The sequence below is a fragment of the Podarcis tiliguerta genome (assembly GCF_965153285.1).
Source record: "Podarcis tiliguerta genome assembly, chromosome: 3".
Taxonomy (NCBI): domain Eukaryota; kingdom Metazoa; phylum Chordata; class Lepidosauria; order Squamata; family Lacertidae; genus Podarcis; species Podarcis tiliguerta.
The window spans coordinates 51,835,819-51,861,149 of record NC_139536.1 but is presented as its reverse complement, the minus strand read 5'-3'; the positions used below and the strand labels follow the sequence as shown (position 1 = coordinate 51,861,149).

Sequence of the window (25,331 nt, the reverse complement as noted above, 5' to 3'; positions counted from 1 at the left end):
TTACATTATTAAAAATCTTTATTTAGGTTTGGTCAGTACAGTTAAGATAATATTGGAGTCACAGAGCAATATGCATTAACAGGATACAACAGTTCTTAAACCGAGTAACTATGCACACAAAATTCTTAAACATTCGGTCACCTAAAGAGAACGCACAGATGCATGGTGGCAAAACTGGAACACAGACTACTACAGGACTCCTTCACCAAGTTCATTTTAGTTATAAAACTACTGTACTGGGCAAACTTGGCAGTCATTACCTCACAACTATTATGACAATTTGAGTGTTATAACAGTATGAGTAAAGAATGCCCTTACGCAGCACAAGTTCTAGATATACACAGATTTGTACAGACATCATTGTGTTATACCTGGAAATAAAATTCGTTTCAACTTCACATTAACTCAAAAATATCTTGAGCCTACACAAACATCCTTTTAGCAACATTCAATGTAATTGTTAAAATTTCAGAAGTGGCAGAGGTATCGAAGCAAAAAACCCACAAAGGCAGAATTGTGACATATATGCACTAATCTGAACAGTTCTGGACAGTTTCTTCTCCCAATTTAAACGACACTATATAAAAATGTTGCAGAAAAAAGGTTACAAAACTGAACCCTGTACATTGACATTTGAGTCCAAACCATTCTGAACATGACGAGACCCCGCAGTTCTGTTACCTTTCACACTGACTGTTTTCTCCTCTTGAGAATCGTGATTGGAGTCTGTGTCATTTGAATGGTGAGTTAGAGAATTCTCACTACCAGTGGGAGAGTCTACACTTTCGTACCCAGTACTGAGTTGATTTATATAGCTACCAGATCCTCTGCCAGTTCTATCTTCAGAGTGGTTGGAAAGCTTATTACCATTGCTTGGTGAGGGTGGAAAGTCATCCTCTGTTCCACTGCCCTCTCTATAAAAACCAGGCCCAGCTGTCCTCTGATGAGACGAGCTGCCATTGCTTGGTCCATTTGCCATACGACTGCAGTCTTTGCTCATGGCTTCTCCCTGGTCTGCAGTTTCTGAAGTTGGAGTCCGGCTGCTACCTGGGGCTGAGGTTTGTGACTGCTGCTGCTGCTGCTGAACCAACTGCTGGCGAGTCTCCTTCAATTGTTGCTGTAGGACTAGAATGGTACTCTGCATACCTTCTACTTCCTCATCAAGTTGGATGATGAAATCATTCAGTTCTACATGAAGAAAAACACATTTGGAGCATACACTTAAAATAGCTCATTTATGTATCCTAAAACTGTCTCAAGCCACCTCAACTTAGTTAATAACATATTCATATGTTGACGGCCTTGTGTACATATTTTTCCTAATCTATATAGCCAATACAGAGCTCCAAAAAAATAACTTCCACATCCCATGCTAGGACAGCACAACCCAATGGGCATATACAAAGAAAAAGAACTAGAGAAAAATACAGAGCAGAAGACATTTCATAGAATGTTTGTTTTAATCTCAAAATGCCTACCAAAATGATTATAAATGAAGCAGCAAGTTCCTGCAAATCCAAATGCAAAGAATTTTGCACCAGGGCCCAAATGCATTATCAGGCAAAGATTCTTCAGGGGGGGAAAACTGTTACAGCTATTGAATTGTCAAGATATCTGCAAATGCTCCAAGGTTAAGGGATGGCAGTCCCAACCTGCATGGTTACATGCGTCTTCCTTATAACTTCTGGGCATTTTGCCTTAAAACATTTACTCTTAGCATACATCACCACATTTATATATATTAATTTGCATGATCTTCTATGCTATCTTTGGAAGTGGGGAAAACTGGGGTTCCATGGCAAATAATGTTGTTTTTGCACCAGTAATGTTTCTGTACCATGATCCCTCATATAAAAACCTATGTAGTATATAATCACTAACTGTACATTTAAAAAACTTCACTCACAAGTGTTCATACCATAGCTGTCAACTTTTCCCTTTTTTAAAAGGCAATTCCCTTATTCCAAATAGGATTCCTCGCAAGAAAAGGGAAAAGTTGACAGCTATGGTTCATACATATTTGGCAATATGAATAAATGTAATATCAACATTCTCTTTGGAAGTTTGCTGTTCATCACCAGCCTGATAGAATGATACTAACAAGTATGCCAACACAGGCAAACATTAACAATAACAACTTCATTCCACAAACATACGATCGTGATTTTTTCAGTATTTTCTACTATTAGAAAATTTCAATACCCAGTCAAGTGCCTACAATCCTACAACTTGCCCCCAAAACTATTTCCAATGAAGGGTTAAATCCATGTAATCCCTACAGCAAACATTTCCGCTAGTTGTGATACAAAGTGCTAGCATTATACCAAAGCATGCCCATGTCTCTAACTCAATACATCTATCTACAACTGAAGGTAAAATTCATAACAATAAATGAGATACAAATTTTCACTTTGTATGAACTTCTTCTGGAAATGTGCTGGTCAGAACTGGGCCAAAGCAAAATTTACAAAGCAAGCTCTGTGATCCTGATAACTACTTTAGGTACCCATGTGCCTGTCTGCCACCCAGACAGGCACATGGGTACCTAAAGGGGCTTGGGTTGCTTTACTATGAAAAGCAGACCACCATGTTTTATCACATAATCCTGTTGTACTTTCCTCAATTTCAAATTAGTCTTCTGCTGTGTAGCAAAGAAGGCTTCTGTTTTAGAATAAAGTCCACAGCACCCTTGGAGGGCAAAGTATCAAACACACACATATGCAAGTAGTCACACATGACTATTTCCTAGTGGAATTCCTTCATATCTGTTATTTTACATGTCACACTACATTTACCTTCATGAAAAACTAGCTTTATGTTTAATTTTTTGTGCTTCCACGGAATTTGATTAAATGAGCTTGAAATTATCCCTTTATTCATAATGTTTAAACATGCTCCACAGTGGAAACAGAATACCCACCATCACAACATTAACTGGTGAAGCCTACAGATAAAAGGCATTTTTTCTATTTTCTTTATAAAAAAACCCTTACCATCCTGACTGCTTTTAAGCTCCTCACTATATTTCTTCTGTAAAGCCAACTCTGCCTCAAGTTGTGCAATACGTCCTTGGGACAGCTGCCTTCCAAGCTCTTGATTCTCCTGGATAAGCATTCGACACTTCGCCATTAACTTTTTGCCTGTTTGGCTGTAAAGGAAAGAGCCATCTATCACAAAATGAAGACAATATTCTCTCATCTCCCTTTTTAAAAGTAGTTACTGAAGTGGTATTCCTGTATGTGTCACGCTACAGTATCTTACTGCCAGTTGTCATTGTACAAAGTCTCCCTATAGATACCAGAGGCTGATCCATCATCGTCTGCTGATCTTCTGGCCCTGTTCCGAGAAACTGAAAGGCAAGTTCTACAGTTGAACATTTTAAATGATCAAATGACTTTTGTTGTTCTTATACTCCAACGACAGCATGAAGCAATTTTCAAAAGAAAATGAACTTAGTTGTGCCTCTAAGGAAGGGAAGGTGGGAGAAGTAAAGCAGTGTTGGACATAATGGGTTGCATCCAACTAAGTCCTAATCAGAGTAGACCCACTGAAATTAAAGGGTTTAAGTTAATCATGGCCATTAATTTCAATGGATCTACTTTGAGCAGGACTAGCACTGGCTAGAACCCAGTATAGTCAATGATCTGGCTTGCAAGCAATGGACAATCTCATTTTACCAATATACTGGAGGCTCTAGTCATGGCTATATGCAAAATTGAATGGCTCTAACATTATGTTGCATAATAATGCTTTACAAAAGGCAAACTTGCCATACCAAGAATGCAAATGAGCAGAAAAGAATCCAAAACCTTAGGAAAAAATGACACAACCACAGAGTACCAATAAAGGGGTGGGTGGGAAGGTTTTAGTCATGCTTAGAGATCGAGTAAAATCAATGGGACTTAATAATACCCAACCTGTCCCATTTAAATGGGCTTGGATCCAATCCAAAGGACTGAGATATGATTCAGAAGGGGCTCATCAAGAAATTTATTTTAATCGTCTTTCAGTGTTGTGCTAGGTATGCTGCTCCTGTGATGAGCAATGCAACACATTGCAATGCAGTCCTACCATTTCTGGTAAGTCATCATAGTGTGTAGGCTACTCTGCCAGAGCAGCACCATAGCCGCGAGTCCACAGAGCTGTGGCCACTATGTGTAAGTGATCTGCAGGAGTTAAGCAGCACACTGCAGGGTGTTTAGCAAAATAAGTTACAATATACTTTCCACAAACAGAAGCAGCTAGATCATGCCACTGTCTTACATATTTTAGCATATGACTGATTAATGCGCATGATCTAATTTATAGAACTGTGACAGCTAGTTGCTTTCTTTCTGTGTGACTTCACACAAAAATGCACAAATAATATGCTATATATACACTTTTGTTTACATGTCCAGGATTTATGCAATCTTGTTTCAGTTCAGGAAAACCACTCAACATATACTAAAAGGCAAAAGGATATACTGCTCAGTAATATGAAGATGCTTTGCATGCAGAAGAGCCCATTCTGATAGAAAGGCTGGGGGAAAACTTCTACCTAAGATATTATAGACCTTAGTAATGCAAGGAAGATTCCAAAACTAAAGGAAACAAATACAGCTTCAAAATTTGTATGAAATAAAATCATGGGGGCTTAAAAATTGCAGTTAATAGTTTCATGAGCAAGGTAAGCTATGAAAATGTGACATATGATGCAAAAACAGTATTAGAGCAAAATTTAGAACCTGACTGTGTCTGCACAATTTATTATCCTTTTAAAATATGTTATTCTCTAGAAAGGTTCCTGTCACTTACATTACCTATTTTCCCCCGCTAGGACACACATTCTTGAAGCTTACCTATATATGGATCTACTATAATCCCAGCAAGTTAACGTTAACATTTCATTTTCCTTAATATGTATTCCTTGCAAATCATGTGTGCGCCTAGCCAAAAACTGTAAGCAGATATGTAACTGTTTCACCATCCAATTCTCAGCTTTTTTGCCTGTTCATACTGCAATTGTGGCTAAATAAAAGTTCAACGTTTTCAAGTGTTCTTTGCTATAATTCAAGACATAGAAGGGTACTTCACACAAGGCATTTTCCTACATAAACCTGTTCCACATAGGAAAACTAACCTTACACCATAATGTGACATGTGCATGTGTTCTGAATACATGGAACCCACTGCTAATCACGCACACTAAGTGTGCATGTGCTGAAGTACATATCAGTATGCATCACATGTTATGGCATATACCTATTTTTTCTACATGGAAACAATGATCAATACAGAAAACAATTTGCATGAAGTGACCCTTGGTTATTACACAAAGCTGATGGCCAGGATCCAAAGAGCTGCTTTAAGTATACAAGAGGGGATTGAACAGGTCCTGGTTTTTTTTAAATTTTCTTTAATAACAGCCCTCATTAATTTCTGAAACTCTTCTCAGTTTCAAAATCATCCCTTGCATTATATGAGGCTTTGGTTCAAGAAAAAAAGTCAAAACCCTCAAACTCTTTGAAGGATGGTTCTTTGGATCTTGGCCTGTGCCTTCAAGAATTTCAGCCATTTCAGAATATCCATGATGCATTCTTCATGTCCACCTCCAGCACAACATAATCTCTTTAAGAACCTACATAGGAATTTAAGTTGTTCCTTATGTTTTCATGTTCACCAAACTACTGTCTCATATAAAAAATCAAGAAACTGTTTCTGTCAAGAAAGAGATTATAAATGGGTGAGAATGGCAACAACAGTAACAAGCTAACAGAATTGCAGGATGCTGCTGCAGTGAAAACTACCACCTATTTAACAAATCAAATATTCTGGTAAAGTTATAATTTTTAAGCATTTTCCTGTTAACTAGGAAGCCTCAATGATGCCACCCCCATAATTAGCATCACTATTGGATACTATGTGTGGTATCAGTGACAGTTAAAATATAGCATTCAGTGATTTCCCCTACTGTATCTGGAATCCTATGAACAAGGACAATGCAATACAATACTTAAAACACTGTTGAAACAGTCAGCTCTTGAGCACAGACAATAATCCACAAAAAATGATGTGCAAATACAAGAACTGTTCCTTTGACCCTTCAGAACCACATTAATCTGTAGAAGAGTGAACTAGTACTTTCAAGTATCAAGTCAAAAAGAAATTTGGGCAAAACACATGGAAGACAAATGATGAAAATATTTCTTGAAAGGGATAAATTAAGATCCCACCCCTTAGACCTTTAAAATGTGTAGCAAAGTCAATTGTAAGGCATATCAAATAAAACTTAAATGTTTAAAGGGATGTGATTTCACAGTAAGTGGAAATATGTATATATCAAAGACCTGTTCAAGACTAAGATACTCATTTTTCTAAAAATCAAGCAAAAATTAGTTTTTCCAGATGTCTATTTGAAGTGAAAACGAAGTAAGTTCATACTTAGGTTCATGTCACCTTGAGAACCCAAAAACATTTGAAGTCACCATCCTCTAACCACACATGAATTGATTAAGCTGAAGTTCACAAATAATCTGTATGACATCCCACAATTAAAACATACCTATGAGAAATGATTTTTGATTATACATTTAACAAGTTTTACAAAGTCAGTTGCAACATATTAGGACAGTTTTTGCTGTTTTCTCTGTTGGTCTTACCTCTGTTTTGATGCTAGACCTTTAAAAGATTTTCCATAGCATCACCCCAAGATGTTTGAAAGATGCAATTTGTTTTTGCTTCAAGGTTTTCTTTCGATGTAGACTCAATAATGGACAAAGGTTCATATACTACCACATTTCATATGCTGCAATAATTATCTAAAGCAGAGCTAAAAAGTACTTCATAGAAGTATCTTTTATTTAAGTCAACCAATACTGTATTGGGAATGCTGGAAGTGGAACATTAAAATATTTGTTCTTCTATTTTACCTACTATGAAACAGTCCTTAATTTTCTTTCTGTTATTATATATTGACTATTATGGTTCAATTATATTCGGCAGTCTTTCCACTGTGACCTCAAGAATGCACACTAAACTGTCCCAGACTACCATTCCTGGAAATCACTTGGGACATGACGAGGCATCAAAAAGTATCAATTCTTCTGAACTGATGCCAACCAGTGGGATGCATGCATTTTGCTTCAACATCATCTCTCTTCCAGAGAACAGGACAAAATCAAGTAGCAGCCTGTTCTACATATTTATATTCATACTACATGAAAGCTTCCCATACAGTAGTACGAACAGCAGTGTCCCCTGAACTATATAGTACAACTATTTCAAGGCACATTTTATAGAAGGCTGCAGTACAAAAACTAGGTATACAGTGGAATGCAAAATGCCCCAAACAAACTCTGAAAGTAACTACTACTGCAGCACCTTGTATAGCCTGCACATAGTGTCTCAGGATAAAAATAATGAATGGCACTTCTGCATGGATAAGGGGAGAAAAAGAATCACAACTAGTTTGGGGTTAGATATACTAGTTGAGATCCAGGACGTACACAACTGCTTCAACAAGGTTAGGAAGATGTAATTAAATTGCAACTATACGTACAGTACTAGATTTAGGAGTTCACATATTGCCAGCCATCCACAGAACAATTTGTTATTCAAAGCCATGAAAAGGTTCACTGAAGTCCTATGGAACCCAAATGCTAGGAAAAATCAACACTGACTGTGTGCGTGTTCTCACAGCTATTCAAAGCCGATTACCAAATGTGATTTAAACAAAATTCACCTCATTGAGTTTTGACCCAGCAGTTCAGTGAACAAGGAGGAAGTCCACAGTCTTATTGGCAAAACTGACTTAATCAGTCTCTAAGTCACTAGGTTTAGGGTTAAGAGCGAAGCATATTCCATTTTAATGTTTTACTCGAATTTGACATGATCAATTCATGATTTAAAATCTCTAGGTTCTCCTCCAAACTGTCTGTAGACATAGTGTGCCACAGACTTTAGACTTCTGCTTCTCCCTCTATTTTCTTCAAACAGAACCACTTCGCAAATGTCTACATGTTCTAGAAAGGGCACTTTTTCTGAGGTGGCCACTTCTTCAGAATAGTCCGACGCTGTCAGGCCTCTGAAGCAAAGGGGGGGAAAAGCTGAAACACAAGGTTCATCTGATAAGTTTTACATTAAGCATTACAAGCTGGACAGTATAAGAATGTGGCTTTTGGCTCAAAACGTCTGAGTCTTGGTGTGGAAACGAGTACGTGGTTGTCCCACCAAAGCATTCTCTGTCAGGGAAGTCTTGACTGGGGAGTATGTTTTGTTTACCTATCAGGTGTAAATTTCCAGGCACTCAGTTCATTTTGGGCTTGTTCCAGTTTGTCTTTAGTCTGTTCCAGTTCAGCTTTCATTTTTAGGAAAAACAAGTTGATGGCTGGGTCCACCATTGTTGATCTCAGTTGAGCAACACTTGGCTGCTGGACTTGCTTGAGGTACTGGATCTGATTCTGCATAAAAGGGGGCGAAATGATTACATTGGCATTTACAAGCTTTCATGAGCCAACTTAACCCATTTCAGTCTGATACCCCCAGACAATAAGGATCTCATAATTTAACATTTTCTTGAATACAACTGAACACTGAAACTGACAGAAATGCATAGAATTTGGATGCTTAGAATGGATCCAAAGAACAGGGCAATTTTGTGTTTGTTCCACCAGCCTACTGGGTACCTAGGATTTTTTTTTTAATCATCACTGTATCAACCTCCAGGAACTACTCCCAAAATTTAACCCATAGCACCTTCAGATCATCCACCACAATCAAGCGGTATACAAATTTTATAAAATAAATGAATCAACATATGCCTTTTATTTGTAATTTTACACTTTAAGCTCCTCAAAAGACAGAGCTATAAGTTGTTCTCAACTCAATTTTAAGTTGTACTAGTAGTAACTAGTAGGTTTACATCAAGTTCTCTTTTTAACATTGGCAGCAGTTTTCATCTTTGCATGCACTTCTGTAAAAAGGCAGGTAACATCAAAGAGACATTTGACTGGCCAATAAATATGTGGCTTTAATCCTTTTTTGGGGGGTAGAATTTTTAAAACCATTTTTAAAACCATTTTTTTTACCTATCTTAGAGGAAATATGAACTGGCAGGACAGATCTCTTCAAAATTCATTGTTATTTGAGTGAATACTACATTAGAGAAAATTCTACTTAACACATTTTCTTCTGCCAATATTTATTACTCAATGAACACTGGTACTGTGATATCAGTTGGGAAGTTCTAAAGCAGAGTAACTTTTGTCTTCTTCTAGAATACCATCTCAAAGTGCTTTAAAGGAGCTATGTGGTGCTAAGAACCACATAGCTTGGCAAAAAGTATGAAATACAGCTTGCAGAAAACGTGGCCAAAGCAACTGCTAGCCAATCTCTGATCTGAAAATATTTATGCAGTAAACTGCACAAAAAGTAATGAACATAAATGTATCAACTCCCAAGCTATGGACTGATAAATTTGAGATTCTGCAGCATAAATAGGCATATAGCTAGAAATACCTCCCTAACCACAGTGATATTTCCCTAAGCCAACCAATATCCTAGTCTTGTCTGCTAGAACTATTCACAAACTGGGAAGCCAAGCTCTGCTTCTACATTTATACAGGTACACCTAAATTAAGTGAATTAAGTAAAACGACAAATGACTTGAAGGAAGTCATTCACAAGGAAAAGTGCTGTTCCTCTTACTGTAGGTACAGAAGACAATAGTGAATACTGGGCCTGCTTCCTGAAATATCTTTGGGACTCCATTAACTCATTTTGGAAGTAGAGATGACATATATAGATCAGAACAGCTGGGTCATTTTCGTCATACACCACCACAATTTGGCTACACAGAAGTTGTTTCAGCTACCTATGCATCACAACAGAATTAAATGTGCACAGCATTTTATTGTTGTTATTTTAAAAGTAGCTATGTTTTGCTTAGGTCTGCTACTGATCTAGGGTGGTTCTCAGTCACTTAAAAAGATGAAGGCATCATGATTCATTAAAGTTTTCATTCTGCCAGGAATGTGGCCTTTTGACCAAAAAGACTCTGAAAAAAACACTCATGCAACAGGATAGTTGAAACAAACACCACAGGATGTTAATAGTAATCCACATACAGGATGTTAAGCTAAAAATAAATATATCAACACAGACACCTTCATCTGCAACAAGTTGAAAAGCTTCACTTACAGTACACTCTTGCATCTCTTGTTCCTTAGTTGCCAGCCGCATCACTAGGATATTTTCTCTTCGAGCAGATTCTTGCTGTTGCTGCTTCAGCTTTTCTTCTGACTCTCTCAATCCAGTTACATCATTAGCTATTGTTGAATGGCAAAGCAAACAGTAAAGTTTTAGTGGGAGCCTATAAAGACCTTAAACCAAATTTTTGTCTACGCAAAACAACTTGACCATCAAATTTGTCTGCTTCTGCTCCCCTATTGAATCAACTAAACCCACATACAAGAATTTAACAGGGAAAGGAATAGCTCCTCTACAGCAAGCAAAGCTGCACAAACACAGCAAAGATCAATTAGGAGATTCCTACCCTTTTTCTACCTTCCTTTTTCCTGTCAGCAACAGGTAGGACCAGTAGTCTATAATAAGGGAACTCCCCCTCCCTCTCCTCTTCCCCTACTTGCTCCTCAAATTTGCTTCAGAGGGTTGCTGGAACCCCCTGAACAGATTCTGTGAGTGTATGAGGAGAGAAAAGGGAGGGTAAGTTCCAAAGCAAAGCCAGAAGTCCTTTCACTAATGAAACTACTTCACGGAATGCCACCCTTCATTTCTATTTCTAGGGACTACTTGTGAGAAGTAATGATTTATTTTTTTTAGGTGCCCAAGTTAGCCTACTCCTGCAACAAAATATTGTGCCATCTTAAAAAATAACACTATATATATATATTTGTGTGTGTGTGTGTGTGCGCGCACACACAATATATATATATAGGCAAAAGCTTTTGTAGAGTTAAATTCATGAGACACCAACATAGCATGTTTTAACTATTAACCAAGGATATTAAGTTCATAGAAGATTACATAACCTCCATAACAACTAGAAAGCTGAAAAGCAGTTGCCATGTTTAAAGGACTTAGAGGCACTTAAAGGGGATTAGACCATTACTGTGATTGCAGTGTCCCACAAACAAAATTCATGCTGTGGATCTATTAACATCTACAGATGACAGAGACAGCACATTGAGGGTAACAGAACTATAGTCTGGTATTTAGCTTTGTCCTAAAACTGGTAAAAACTTTCTGCTTCAAGTAGAAACACACCAATAATAATGGCTTGCAGTTTCACAAGACCCCAACTGGGAGAAAAGAACTGAACTTTTCTACAAACTGCATTTTGTTTGAGATCAGTCAACAGGTTCATGTTAATTAAACTCATACTTGAGATAGCGCTCTCTTGGGTGTGTTTAGAAAAAAGCTTGCTTGTCACTCTAGAGGCATCGCATGGTAACCTGTACAACTATCCTTTGGAGCCTAATTGTTGTTCCCAGTATTAATCCCAAGGTGGACATGTAAAGGAAAGCTTCTCTTTCCAGAGGGACAATTTTGAGATTCAAATAGCTTAAAATAACCTGAACTCAAATCCCAAGGATGCAGAGGAGTTCAACAACACTTACTTTAATGCCACTTTACACTGATTTTTTCTGACTGAATGGGTTTATGTTAACAAATCAAACAAATCTGATTGCAAAGTAAAGATTAAAAAAACCCCTCTTAAGTAATTTTATCTGTATCTGTATAATGGGCTTAAGCAGGTACTGACAGAGAAACTGTGGCTCGCCAAGATTTTGTTGGACCCCAGTTCTCCTCAGCCTCAGGCAGCAGAACCAACAACCCTATGATGGGAAGCATACGACCATATCTGGAGTGCCACAGGTTTCCCATACCTGACTTTACAGCAAGAACCCATTGTATTGGCTTAAAGAATTCCACAAATGATCAGAAGGTGCATATACACAAAATATGATACACTTTATCATTCATTCTATATTAATGTTTTTCAAGAACAGCATACCCCAACCTGGTGCCCTCCATATATTTTAAACTACTCCACCGCAACCAGCAGTCAATAACCAGGAATGATTGGATTGGAAGCCAAAATTTTTGGACAGCACCAGCTGGGGAAGGCTGGTCTAAAACCATAGTTCTCAAACTGGTCTTTAGCTGTGACTGCAGAGGAGACCACAAAACATACATGATGACTACAGGCAAGATCACAGCACTGTGATTTTGTGATAGCATTTCAGAAATCCTGCTTAAGCCTCCTGAAACAAAAGTAAGTATTTAATTATCAGATGCACCCACAGCACTTACAACAGTATCAGTTTGAGCAAGGGTTTCCATTTACTGCAGTTAACCAAACTTCTGCAGACAATAAGTGCGAAGATACCCAATGGGAAACCCAACACCAGTCCCACTCATAGATCTGCTGAATTCATTTAACTTTATTACAGGCACTTCTAACACACCAACAACTTCTGAAAAGACCACCAAAAACCTCTAACATTAATTTGAGCCAGCCACTTTCTCACCTCCTCCTATGGGTTACCTGGAATACTTTTGTACAAAAGGGATGGCAGGATAGGAGGATAGATTGGGAAGCTTACACCAGCTGCTGCTAGTTATGTGTATAAGTTATGTGTATATTTTATTTACGCCTGGGTTTTGTTTCTTTGTTGGGTTTTTTTAAAAACATAAACCACATTTAAGCTTAGTAAACACTGTATACCAATGACTTAAAATGTGGCCTGTGACACACCAATTTGAACAATGTACATCAGAAATAGGTTACTTAAGCCTGAGTGACTGAACTGGTAATGCCATTAATATGTCTGAACTCTAAGTAGATAGATAAAAGTGAACCTTTGAAGGGAACTACAGTTCTAAATGGTTTGTGGATCAGCCTGACCAAGCTTACTTAAAGGGCTGTTCAGATACTTTTTCTGAGCTGTACAGAAAACCCAACTGCTGCCCCTTAAAACAACTCTTTTCTTTATTATCACTTCTATTTTGCAACTGAGTTTCCACTTACAGTTAAGGTCTGTATATTTGCCCTCCAGAGCTTGCACATATGCTTCATATTGTTTCCACCTAATGAGGAAAGAAAATGGTTTTTGAATCTTAAATTATTAAATTATGGCATGCTTGGTGCAAAGTGGGAGTACAGACAAGATCACACTTAAACGCATAATAGGGTATTCATTAAATATGTTAAGCTCTTTCCAACCAAAAACAATGAGCTATAGACAATCTCACATCTAGCACCACCCTAAGCACCTTTCCACCCTTCATTTCTGCAGTTTTAAAACAAGTTTCTAGCCTCATATATGAAAGACATGGAGAGTTTATTTCTGTTACAAACCCAAGACTGCCAAGGTGCAGACTCTTGGTCATACTCTTACATTCTTTCCTCTGGAATTCTCTATACAGTCTGAAAGTATATCAAATGACTTTTTTCCTTTCTGCATTTTAAGTGCAGAATTTCCAGCTACTTGCCTTTGGATAAACAATGTACTTTTTCTCCACAGCCAGTAGGAAAAGGTTTAGTTGTAATCTTTCTACCTCATTAAACTTAAAATTGCTTTTTAGTTCCCTGTTACCATAAAAATGGAAGTTATTCAAAATGAAACAGTTAAGAGATTCATGGTTTTTAAGTAGAAGGTAGCCTATCACTTTACCTTAAGATCAACTCCTCTCTAGGTAGAACCTTGAAGTCTGTATCACTGAGGCGAACCTACAGAACAAAAATAATCAAGTTCAACTATTTCCTCATGCGATATTGAAAAAGAAATACAAATGCTACAGCTTTCAAGCTTACCTTCTTCGGAAGTGGTTCTTCATTAGTCATTGTGAATTCTGCATAAAAGAAACAAACACTATCATTATTTGGTCCCCTTACTACCATAGCCAGCATTTTTATGCCACCTGAAAATAATGATGCACTCCAACTGAAGTGAGTCCACTGAACACAGCATTATGTACTTTCCAGAATTATGAAGAATTGGGCTCTAAGTATTAGATCCAGACTACCCCTGGGCAGACCACCACCCAAGAGATTCTCCCATTGGAGGAGGTGGGGAGCCAACTTCTCCAATCCCTCCTGAAAAACTGGGTCAGAGGGTCCTTGGGAGATGGTGATGGCAGCTACAGGAATTCCTCTGCTTTTTCCAGCAAGAGCCTCTGCTGGATCTTGGGTTCTTTCTGTCCATGAAAGCAAAAATATGGATTCAACCTCCTGTGTTGAGAGTAACTGTAACTACAGCTAACAGAAAGCTCATTTCACAGCACAGAAAGGGTTTACATGTAAGTTACTGGTTTAAACATTTTTACAGCAGTACTAGGTATCTGCTTATACATATCTGCTGCAAAGTCTGAGAAAATGATCTGAATTAAATCCTACTGAAATCCATGACTTTTAAATTTTTTAAAACGTGTACTCTACCTTATGACCCTGCTGGGTTTCTGAGTTTTGTCCAATGAACACAACTATTATTTTGCATTCAAATACTTTTTCTGACATTTATAAGCTTTCCATATCTAATGCATGTTGTTATGTCTCTATTGCCAAAAATCTTTGTAAATAATATTGATACCAATTATCTAGTCATTAGTTATTGTCTCATATCTTCACTGACACCCTGTTTCCAGCTATACCGTGTCCTTGTTCCAAAGTTTTTCTGGCAAGAACTTTCCAGGAAAAGGCATGCAAAGGTATGGGAATTCAGATATATGTAGGTACAAAAGCTTTAGCTAAATAGTGGTTCATCACTTTTGAATGTATTCCTGCAATTAACTGGCACTACGCCTACCTCAGAGACAGTCAGGGAACCACTATGTTGTGCTGAATCTAAAATCTGAACTTATCTTACTTGATGCTTAGCTTATTTTTTTAGTTGTTTTGTTAATAGTGTTTCATAGATGGTAATTGTTTTACTGATGATTTGTAACTGTTTCATTGATTTGTTAAGTATTCTAGAAGATTTATTCTGTATTTGTAATGTTCTATGATGTTATTTTTATGTATTGTTTGTATGCTGCTGGGATTCATTTGAATGAAAAGCAGCATAGAAATATAATCAATCAATCAATCAATAAATCTTTTGCAACTTTATTTGGGAATTATTCAATCATGAATGAGTCTTGCAACACCCAGATTAAAATGTTGATAAATCCATATAGGATAAACTATTTTCCTTAAATTATTAGCAAAGAGCAGGTACTTCTAAAAGCAATCAATAGGTTTTAAATCCCCAAGCTAGACTCCCTCAGCTAGACTCATCACAGTATTTATTTTAAAGTCTTAAGGGGCCATATCTCTGGGCGACCTTCTGAGGTGGTGGTCAGGGCCTGAAGCAAAAGTGACAGGAGGAATAAATGTACATTTTGCCTTTGTACAGTGGGCTAGCATCTGCACACACTCACATACCTCCTGTTCTTTATTCAGGTAAGCAACAGGCATTATCAGACTTCAAGAATACATTCATGACAGGCAAAAACACTTGAGGAGAGTGCAAAGCAGGATGTGGCCTAGGGAGAGCTCTGATGGCCAAATAGAGGACTAGAGAGCCACTTTCATCTCCACACACACACGAGGGTCTCTATCCCTTCTATATAGGTAAATCACAAAACCAGTCTTTATTCATGGCTTTATATTATTATGTAAAACTGATCAATTTAAGAACAAATTGTTCTTTCAGGATTTGTGAACTCAGATTTTGTATTATCACATCGGTGTTCAAGATGGCTATAGAAAGAAGTCATACCTATAACTCATATTAGCCAATGGCTTTAGTGAAGTTGCACACCACCCTGTGATCCTCGATAAGTTCCAATTGTTCTATTGCAAGTAAGCATCAATCCCTCTTAAGTCATTGTAGCTGCAGTGTTCAGTGCACATACTCCAACTTCAGAACGTGATCAGATCCATACTAGATACCATTCCAAAAGTAACAAACCCCATATTCATACCCAAACAACCTCATGAATGCAAGGACATGTGAGTATTTTTGTTTCCGCTGTTTTGCATACATTTTATTAACTATATTTGGTTAAATAACCAAATTAAACTGTTTCAACATCAAAATGTAAGTTAAATATAAAGGTATTTAATTGAAACACTCAAGTATGTCATCTTAACTTTTATGATTCTGTCAAGTCACACATGTAAAATCTTTTGTCAGTTTTCATGGTATTTAAGAAAATAAACAACTGTGCTGTCATGTAACTAGATTTTATTTTCAGTGTATTGTGAAGAAATTCTCTCATCCCTGACCCACTTCTGATCTAAGCTAAGCATCCATCTCCAAGCAACAGAGCAATCCAGGCTGAAACAAATATGGTGGCAGTTATGAGGAAAGTGCTTGTCTGTGTAAGTGTTCCATGCACATCCTATTATGTATAAATGAATGCATTTACTTCTAGAGTCAACTCATTCACATTTTAACTTAGTATACCAGTGAACTGTAGCCTGAGCAACTATAGCCTGTCATTAATATGGTGCCTCTAAATGTGAATAGATCACTTTGCATGGTGGTTTTTACATGAGTGAACATCAAAGAACAGTTGCATAAGGAAACACTTTACCTATGGGCAACACATATTTATTGGCCCTCAGATGAAAACCTCACTCTTGGTGAGTTATGACAGATATCAAATTTTTGGTTATGACAATCAATCCAGACATTGTAAGCTGCACCTGAAAATCACCTTGGGAAGGGGGCACCCAGTACTCCTTAGAATCTGACACATTGTGTAAAAGTTTCTTGTTCTCAAAGGATATAAACTGGCTTGAACAGAAATATTTCCAGTAGTCAGTCTACAAATTCTACGTTGGAAATGCATCTGTAACATTTGAGATGTTACAGCATATACTGTACTTGTTTTGTTCCCCAAAGAGCAACTGAACTCTCAATAAATTGATACGACTGAGCAAGTTTGCACCTTAGCCTTACAATTTGGCAAAGTATACTGCCAAACCCATATTTTCAAACATATTTTTGATTAGAAAGCAAGTGTAACCTACATTTGCTTGGAAAAGTTAACCAACAGGATTTTGTTTTGTTTTTAAAAAATCTAATTATTGACTTTAAATTATTTATAAAATCGCTATTTTAAGCAGTGACAGTTCAAACCTGCTTTCTCTCTTGCACCAAGTAGTGATGCCTGCAATCTGAGGAACCCATTACTTTCTAGCGAGCCAAATCGAGCCTAAATAACCCATCCATGTGACTTGCAGTCCAATCCCATCCTTATTTACTTCGAAGCCCCATTTATTACAGTGGCGCGGTCTCCAATGCAGAGGAGGAGTGCAGTCTAAAGCTTTATAACCTTTCATATTCTGCGTGGGGAATGTCTCTCTGTGTGCATCTACCCGTCTATCTACATCTACGGCTGGCTTCCGATTCCCCCTCTATCCAAATGGCGTAGAAATAAAAAACGTGCTGCCAAGTCCTTTCAGGTCTTACGGATAAAAGGCCTCCTCGTAATTAAGAAATCATCTAAGGAGTATTTTAGAATCCCAGGGTATCCACGCTCCTGACTACGAAGGACGATGCCTTTAGGAAGGCCGGTCCATAGTAAACAAGACAGGCGAGCAGAGGATGCCCGTCCCAAACAAGCTATCTAAAAAACGCGGGGGGGGTGGAGGTTTTTTGAGGGGGGTGACTACAGCCATGAGGAAATGCCCGTAACGGGTGCCCGTAACGCAGGAAAAGGCGCCGAGTTTAAACCCCCCCCCCCGCTTCGAGTTACGTTAGTCCGGGAAGGCGCTCCCCGCCCCGCCCGTAGGATGGATGCCCCTTCCCGCTCAGGGCCGGCGGGCCTCGGGTCTCTCCTGGAGCCGTAGTAGCGGGGACTGCGGCGGGCGGATGCGGCCCGCGCGCGAGGAAGCGGAGACAGGCCGCCACTCACCTCCCGCCCGTGGCGGCCCCGAGGCGTCGTCGTCGTCGTCGTCTCCCGGTTGCAGCGGGTGCCTCCACGCCGGGGCTCGTGTCGCATCAACCAAGCGGGCCCAGCAGCACCTCTGCTTGGAGAAGGCCGCCGCCGCCAACACCGCCGCCGCGCCAGCAACACCACGCTCGCTTCCCGCCCCGCTCTTTATTTGCTGCTTCGCTGCGCTACAAAATGGCGCCGGACAGGGAAATGAGAGGAGCCGCCGCCTCGCCCCTTCCTTGCCTCCCGCCTCGTCCTAGCGAGAAGGCAGAGCCGCCCGCAGCGCCGAGCCAACCGCTGCCACTCACCCACGGCTCCTCCCCCTCCCTCGGCCGCGCGCTCCCTCGCGCCGCCTTATTCACACTTACCGGCCCAGCGAGAGAGCGAGAGCGAGCGAGCAACTGCCCCTGCAGCAGCGCTTTGCCTGGCGCCGGGACTACTTCCCTCGCACGGCGCTACTGCCTCCCCCCCCCCCCGCCTCCTTCCTTGGTTCGGTCTGCTTTTCTGTTCTCTCTGCGGAAAGAAGCCGCTGTTTGCGCGGAGAAGGGGGGTGGGGTGAGACGTAAGTATTCGGCCAAAGTTAGCGGGGGACGACGACTGAATGCCCCGCTCCAGTCCCGCGTCTCTACGCAGTTGCAAAGCATGATGGGAGGAAGCAGGGTGGTAGTAGCGTCGGCGGAAGGATTCGGAATCGTACTGTCTGACCACCTGCAGGAGTGAGGCCGAGCGAGGCGGAAGGAGACTTGATGTTGCTGGAGAAAGATAGTTGCGGCGGAGGCGGTGAAATTCCTACGCAGGGATTTCTTTTGAGTCCACCGACTTATTTTTCGAAGGAGTGAAAATGGAGCAGTCGAGTCCGTTCCTATGCAGAGTTTGGAAATCGGAGGCATTGAAGGGTCGCCTAACCGTGCACGCGATCGGGCTGTAATATTGGGTTAGAGTTACGAAGTGCGCGTAACTCCCACTGAAATCAGTGGAATTGCAGAATTATGTTTGCATCCAGGATCTTGACAAGTTGTATCTTTTTAGCTGTACCCATGAGATTAACTGGAAGGGAACCAGTAAAGTTGATTGGCATTAACTTTAGGACTGACAAATTTATTCAGAGGATTTGCGATTAATTTATGGAATTCACAGGCACAGGATATAGAATATCTTTTAAAGGGGTTCTTCTCAAGTTAGCCACCATAGCTAAACAGTCCATAGCTGTCAACTTTCAGATTTGAAAATAATTGATCAGCAGCCTCGAAAATATGGGACCAGCAGCCTCACCTGTCCCAGGGACAGTCTACGGGATATCGAACAATCCGGGATAGCAGTGTGAAACGGCGCTGGAATAAAGGAATTTCTCGCAAAAAAAGGGAAGGTTGACAGCTATGAAACAGTCTTTGTGGTCAGGGGCAAAACCTGAGTGTTGGAACAAAAACAACAGGTGAAAGTTGTCACTTTTTCTTTAAAAAACTTTAAAAAACATTTTAAACAAAGATAAACCAACTACATACAGAGAATCATCTATGAATACCCTACAGCACTTTGTCAAAGGGTATAACAAACACAAATTAATACATATTAGCCACCATCACTTGAATGCTTGTCCACAGCTTAAAAGGTATTGTATCAGCATCAGTGGTCTGCAGGGTTTATACAAAAGCAGGAGGGGAGGAGAAAAAAATGTGCTTCATACAAGTCAAACTGTGCTGTAGGCCATAGGCACTGTTCTGCTATATTCCTCATTCATTGTGTAATCTGTAAAGTCACCCCAGACTGCATAAAAATTACTATATTTCCCCTGGCCTCTTGCTATCTTCCTTTTTTCATGTCAATTTTCCCAATAATGCTACCTGCCAGATCACCCTATACCACCGGTCCTGGCAATGGTCGTCCTTAACAAATTGGTTCTAAATTCTTTGTTTCTAATTCATGGTATGTCCAATACAGGTTAAGCAGAGCCAGTCCTGGGGTCATGGGCATTGTCTGCCTTGTGATCAAAGATATCTCTGTAAAAACATTTGGTGGGAATCAAATTGGGATTTAGAATTGAAGAAGAGGCATAATGCCAAGATTGCAGGTTTGATTCCCATAACAGACAGCTGCACATTTTTATATTGCAGGGGGTTAGACTAGATAATCCTCAGGGTCCCTTATAAATCTATGATTATCGCAGCTGTTGTAAGGGATGTCATCGTGTACTTTTGTTTCAGGTAGCAAAATGTCTTGGTCTAGCCCTGAGTTAGGGTTGGAAGGAAAAGTAAGTATTGCATATACGTAATTCAGTTCCCTCCCAACCGTTCAGTTCTCTCTTATCTATCTCTTTTTTTAAGAACCTTAGCCTCAAAATTTTGAGAAATACATTGTATTATTCTGGTGACATTTAAAGTGGGTGGGGCAAATGTAACTTGTGAACAGTGGCAATGGGCATTATGCAAAGAAATGTGAGAAGGAATTTATTAAAGTGTTTTATTGTAGTTTCAACCTTTGTAAAACAACAAGAACCCTTTCTGTGTTTTCTTAGCAGTGTTGCCTCCAGCATGTTGGCAGGAGTAAAATAAATAAATAAAGTACACTCATCACTAGAGGGCAGATCTGCTATATTATGAACAGAAAAAGAACTCTGGAATTAACTAACTCCACAAACACATTTTTTGTAAGGGGAAAAGTGTGCCTGTTCCCTATAGGGCTGGTAGAATTACCAGAGTTTACTTAACAGTAGCAATCCATGTTGTAATTCTGTGGAAATGTCTTGTTTTCCATGTGTAAATATTGGTACGTTGACATGGAAGCCCCCATCTAACACTAATAGTATTTCAAAGTATCTTGAATACACCTATGCATCATTCCTACAGTTTTTAAAAATTCATGATGGGGTTTCCGTACTTGTATCTGCTAAGGATGGTGATGCAACAGGAAGAGCATCTCCACATGTGTCTGTGGTGCTATTATTTAGTTAAACGACAAAGTGTAAACATATCATCCTTATGTTAGGGTCAGAAGTGACCCTAAATCAATACGTTCAATGAGATTTACTCCCAGGTAAGGTACCCAGCATTGCCACCTTAAACTGTTATGGATGATGCTAAGGTCCTCTGGAGATTCTAGCTCTACAGAAATATGTGGAAATTGTGTCTCAGAGGTCCTGGCATTACAACTCCCAGGTTTTATTACAGGGATGAAGGAGGAGAGAATTGTTAAATTTACACTTTAAGCTGTAGGCGTACTCACAGAAACTATTACTTCGCTATTCTCTTTTTAAAAAAAATTCAAAAGGAAGGCTATATGTGGCAGTTGAAGAAAAGTGAAGACTGAAAACAGTCTCAAGGTGGGTCATGGTATGAACAACCTTTAACAGAACCAGGGCCAATAAGATGAGCTTGTTCAGAATTTTACTGACAAGAAGGGAGTTGCCTAAAGAGGTCAAAAGTGGTCAACAATTGCAAAGGGAGAGACTCATAGGAGGTCGAGGGACCAGGCAGTGGGCGGCTGTTCATGAAGGCAGCCTCAAAACAAGGAATATTAATCCTGGAGGATATATATCAAATGATATTAGATAATAGGTGGTCATAACTGATAAGATCAGGACACAAGAAAGGTGAAGCAGATGCCACAGCTGGAATTCATAGCTCTTAAAGCATTGGAGACTGGAGTAGTCTTGACATAGTGGCTGGGAACTCACAAGAAACAATGCCCCAGTGTAAATACATAGTTACAGGAGTAACTGCTGTGAAGGCGATTATAATTCAATCCAATCATCTTGGATAATGTTTGTGTCAGAGGTTCTCAGATGGTGTTCTGTGAGCCACTGTAGTCTATGAGCTCCATTCAGGTGGTCTGTGAAATTCAGCTTTATCATTGGTGGTGGGACCACAACTACTACACTGGAAAGCTGCAGTAGTAGTAGTCCCACTAAATATACGGTAAGTACGCACTGTTTAATAGTGAAATCAAATGGGGAAATACCCCAATCTAGAACCATATTTTATTCACTAATTGTTTTAAGTTGGTGCAGAATTTGTAGTCAGAACTGTTCTAATAAGTTGATGTATTTCAGTTTTCTAAACTGTTGTAGAATTGTTTGTGATACATAAGAACCATTAATACTTCTGAACAATAAATCTTCAAGTTCTTAAAAAGGCATGTGATGTGGAAAATGCAGCCACACATTATGTAACTATATTGTTTGTTCTGCATTTGAAACCTTGTAAGATATCGTAACCGAATTTTGCATGACAGTTCCTGAGATCAATAAGCAGGTTTGTGTCTATGTATGCATGCCATTTTGAATCAATATGATGGACTGAACCTTCCAAAACTGCACTGATTTTTAGTGCATTAGTATTCCCAAGCAACACTGGGTTCAAGGTGCTAGTAATGTATATATTGGTGGTAGTGGGGTGTTTTTAAAAAGTTGGAGGAGCAAAATAAAAACTCATAGTGACTACTATCCTGAATACACTTTTGAGTATCCCCTCAGATGTCAGCAGTTTTTATTGAAATAACACAGTATCGTTTTGACAAAAAGGCATTACGAAATGAACTCCTGATATCCACACATAGACCCCGGCAACTATTTGTTAATGTTTATTTAGTGCGCCAAGAGTGGTAGATTCTTGGCTTCGAATTTTTGCAGGCATTCACCTTCAGAAGGACCTCTTGACTTTCATAGTTGCTGATTTACCAACTTTTCTAAACTATTATTTGATTACACTAGCAGTTCACCTTAATGTGACATTTGACCATCATTTGCAGTGATGACATAGGATGGTATCCAGCAAACTTGTTCCAGTCATGTAAGGACTTCCACTTGTGCCCTTGTACCTCCCTCTCCTCCTACCATCCAGCCCCCAATCTGTTTTAGGGGTTTCCCTAACCCTGCAGAGCAGATTTGAGGGACTGCACAAGGAGGTGAGAGGGAGGGGAAGAGAACAACTTCATTGCAAACAACCCATATTATATCGTTTTGTTTATACAGTACTTTAGAATATTCAGAGTACTTCACATTGAATATCATTAATTTTACACTATCGCTGTAGGATCAATTATTATTATTCCCATATTGCACATAGGGGACTCAGGTGGAGAAACAGAAGTTTGCCTTTCGCCTACTTACTCAACAAACTGAATTTCACAAAGGAAAGGGAAGGTGTTATGGCTACTATAAGCCTGCACTGCTTTACTGCTGTTTATCAGCAACTGTAACATGAATACTCAAGAATAAGAAGTCTCCTTTGAAAAACAGAAGAGAAAGTTGACAGAGCACCATTTGTCACCTACATCTGCTAGCTAGAACATATCATCAATGAACTATAGCCCATTTGGGACAAGGATGCTCTCCTGTCAGAGGCCTTGGGTAGCAGGCCTTTCCTTGGTTATAGATCCCCCCCCCCCATCTACTTACAGCAACAAGCCAAATGGTAGTACCACCAGATCTGCTAGTGCATTAGCACACACATTTACACAAACATCTCTTGCACACATGTTCATTGAAGGGCTAATTTAGCAGAATAAAAAAGTATTCGTGGATTCTTTACTGGAGATGATTATGTCCACATATGCACTAGTATTGGCTTTGATAACCTTACGTCATTTGGGAAATTAACACAGGCCAATATTAGTATGCTTGCTGCTTCTTGTTATAATTGTAATATTTATTTTAAAATGACTAAAAGTTTAGAGCTGGCTTCATGCCAATATAAAATGATTTGTAAGTAATAATACAGTTTTGAAGCTTGAAACACCACTGTAGAATAATGCTGTACACAAGCAAGGCCTGGACAATATACAGTGCCTGGACAATATACTTAATTACCATTGCAGAGATTGGGCTGAATATGCGGAGAGTTATCAAATAGGAATTATGAGGCAGAGTCTTAAAGGCCCAGCTTTGCAGAAATGGAAAAACCAGAAAAGGTTCCATGTCATGAAATAGAAAATTCTGGGAGATAAGAGGAAAGTTGGGATGCAGTATTTACCCATCTGCTAACAGAAGAGAAAGAGAGAAAGCAGAGTTCTTCACTGTAGCTTAGAGGTTTACTACCCCAAATGGGCTAGCAGTTCACAATGGAGCTCAACACGATTTATCGTGGTTGTGATTGATCAGATCTTTTATAAGACAAAATTTAATATAGTTTTATTACATACTATGTAGTAATTCATGATATTTATCTGGTTGGATACTCTTTAGTATTGCATCATATGTTCCAGGGTTGAATCCTGGCACTGAAAACAGGTTCCAGAGCCAAACTCTGTTTATGTGCTGAGTTTGAGGCACACTAGTTTGCATGCTCTTATGGGAACTTCTCTTGGCAAATCAGATCAACAAGGAAGAAATTAATGGGGAGATCATTATCTTGCACAATGGCTTTCAGCAAAGCGGAAAAACAAATCTTCAGTGTCCAATGTTTTTGGTGAATCCTGAAGATGCAGGTCTTTAGGACCCGTGAAATATAAATTTTCAGGACCAACACTATTTTTTTGCTATTTTTTTTAAGTGTAAACTCTTTAAGTGTTGTAAACTGTATTTTTAATTGTTGTAACCTGTCATAGGACCTTAGGGTAAAGGCTAGGTAATACATTTAATAATAAGGTTAAGAATGAGTCTGCATTTTAAAGCAGATTGACTGATGATTTAGGTATTAACAAGCGATATGAAAGGAAAAGTTAAGAGTGGGCATCGCTCTTCCAGGCCTTGGTTGTGACTTTACTTTCTAGAGTTCATGTCTGATTTAATGTTAAAGTGTCTAGAGCTTAAGGATGCTCCCTGGAAAAAGAAGCAGCTGGCTGTTTGACTTGTGCTGATAACATTGTTATAGTTGTTATGTTGTAAACAAGTAACAATAAAGAATTACAACAAATATTCTTCAGATTAACAGCACGCAGAAGCTGGGGACCCTATTGTGAGGACAAAATGTTGTTCGTCTAATCTCTGATCTCCTTAAAGGGGGGAGGCAGGGAATAGAAACGATGATAAATCGATCATTTCGAATCGCTTCAGCGGGGAAACCCCGTGTTAACCTCCCCTGGGCTTCTCGGAGGAAGGCTGAGGGAGTGACAACTGCAAGTCCTTAGATTCAGGTAGGTAGCCGTGTTGGTCTGACGCAGTCAAAATATATATAAAAAATTAAAAAATGTCCAGTAGCACCTTAAAGACCAACTAAGTTTGTTCTGGGTATAAGCTTTCGTGTGCATCTGAAGAAGTGTGCATGCACACGAAAGCTTACACCCAGAACAAACTTAGTTGGTCTCTAAGGTGCTACTGGACAATTTTGCAAGTCCTCAGTGAAGTTTCCCGCATACTTGCATCCTCCATCTTTTTGGCACGGAGACGGCGCCACCTTCAGAGCCTCTCAGGAAGCGAAAACGCAACCTCCCTCCTCCCGCCTGTCACGTGACGGCACGCTCAGCCG

At 39.4% G+C, this 25,331-nt stretch overlaps 1 protein-coding gene across 3 annotated transcripts; it reads right to left on the bottom strand.

Annotated features, from left to right (window-relative positions):
• On the bottom strand, positions 1–21,302 carry WTAP (WT1 associated protein). Of its 3 annotated transcripts, XM_083434221.1 has the most exons (9): positions 18,300–21,302; positions 17,911–18,116; positions 13,820–13,857; positions 13,680–13,735; positions 13,034–13,092; positions 10,180–10,307; positions 8,263–8,441; positions 2,994–3,148; positions 1–1,188 (listed from the first exon to the last, which is right to left on the bottom strand). In XM_083434221.1, exons 3-9 carry the CDS (start codon positions 13,847–13,849, stop codon positions 605–607), a joined length of 1,191 nt encoding a protein of 396 aa, XP_083290347.1. In that variant the 5' UTR covers positions 13,850–13,857; positions 17,911–18,116; positions 18,300–21,302; the 3' UTR covers positions 1–604. The 3 variants fall into 3 exon arrangements, with proteins under 3 accessions (XP_083290347.1, XP_083290348.1, XP_083290346.1); XM_083434222.1 differs by lacking the exon at positions 17,911–18,116; XM_083434220.1 differs by lacking the exon at positions 18,300–21,302 and having other exon boundaries at positions 17,911–18,244.
• Positions 21,303–25,331: the final 4,029 nt, after the last annotated feature.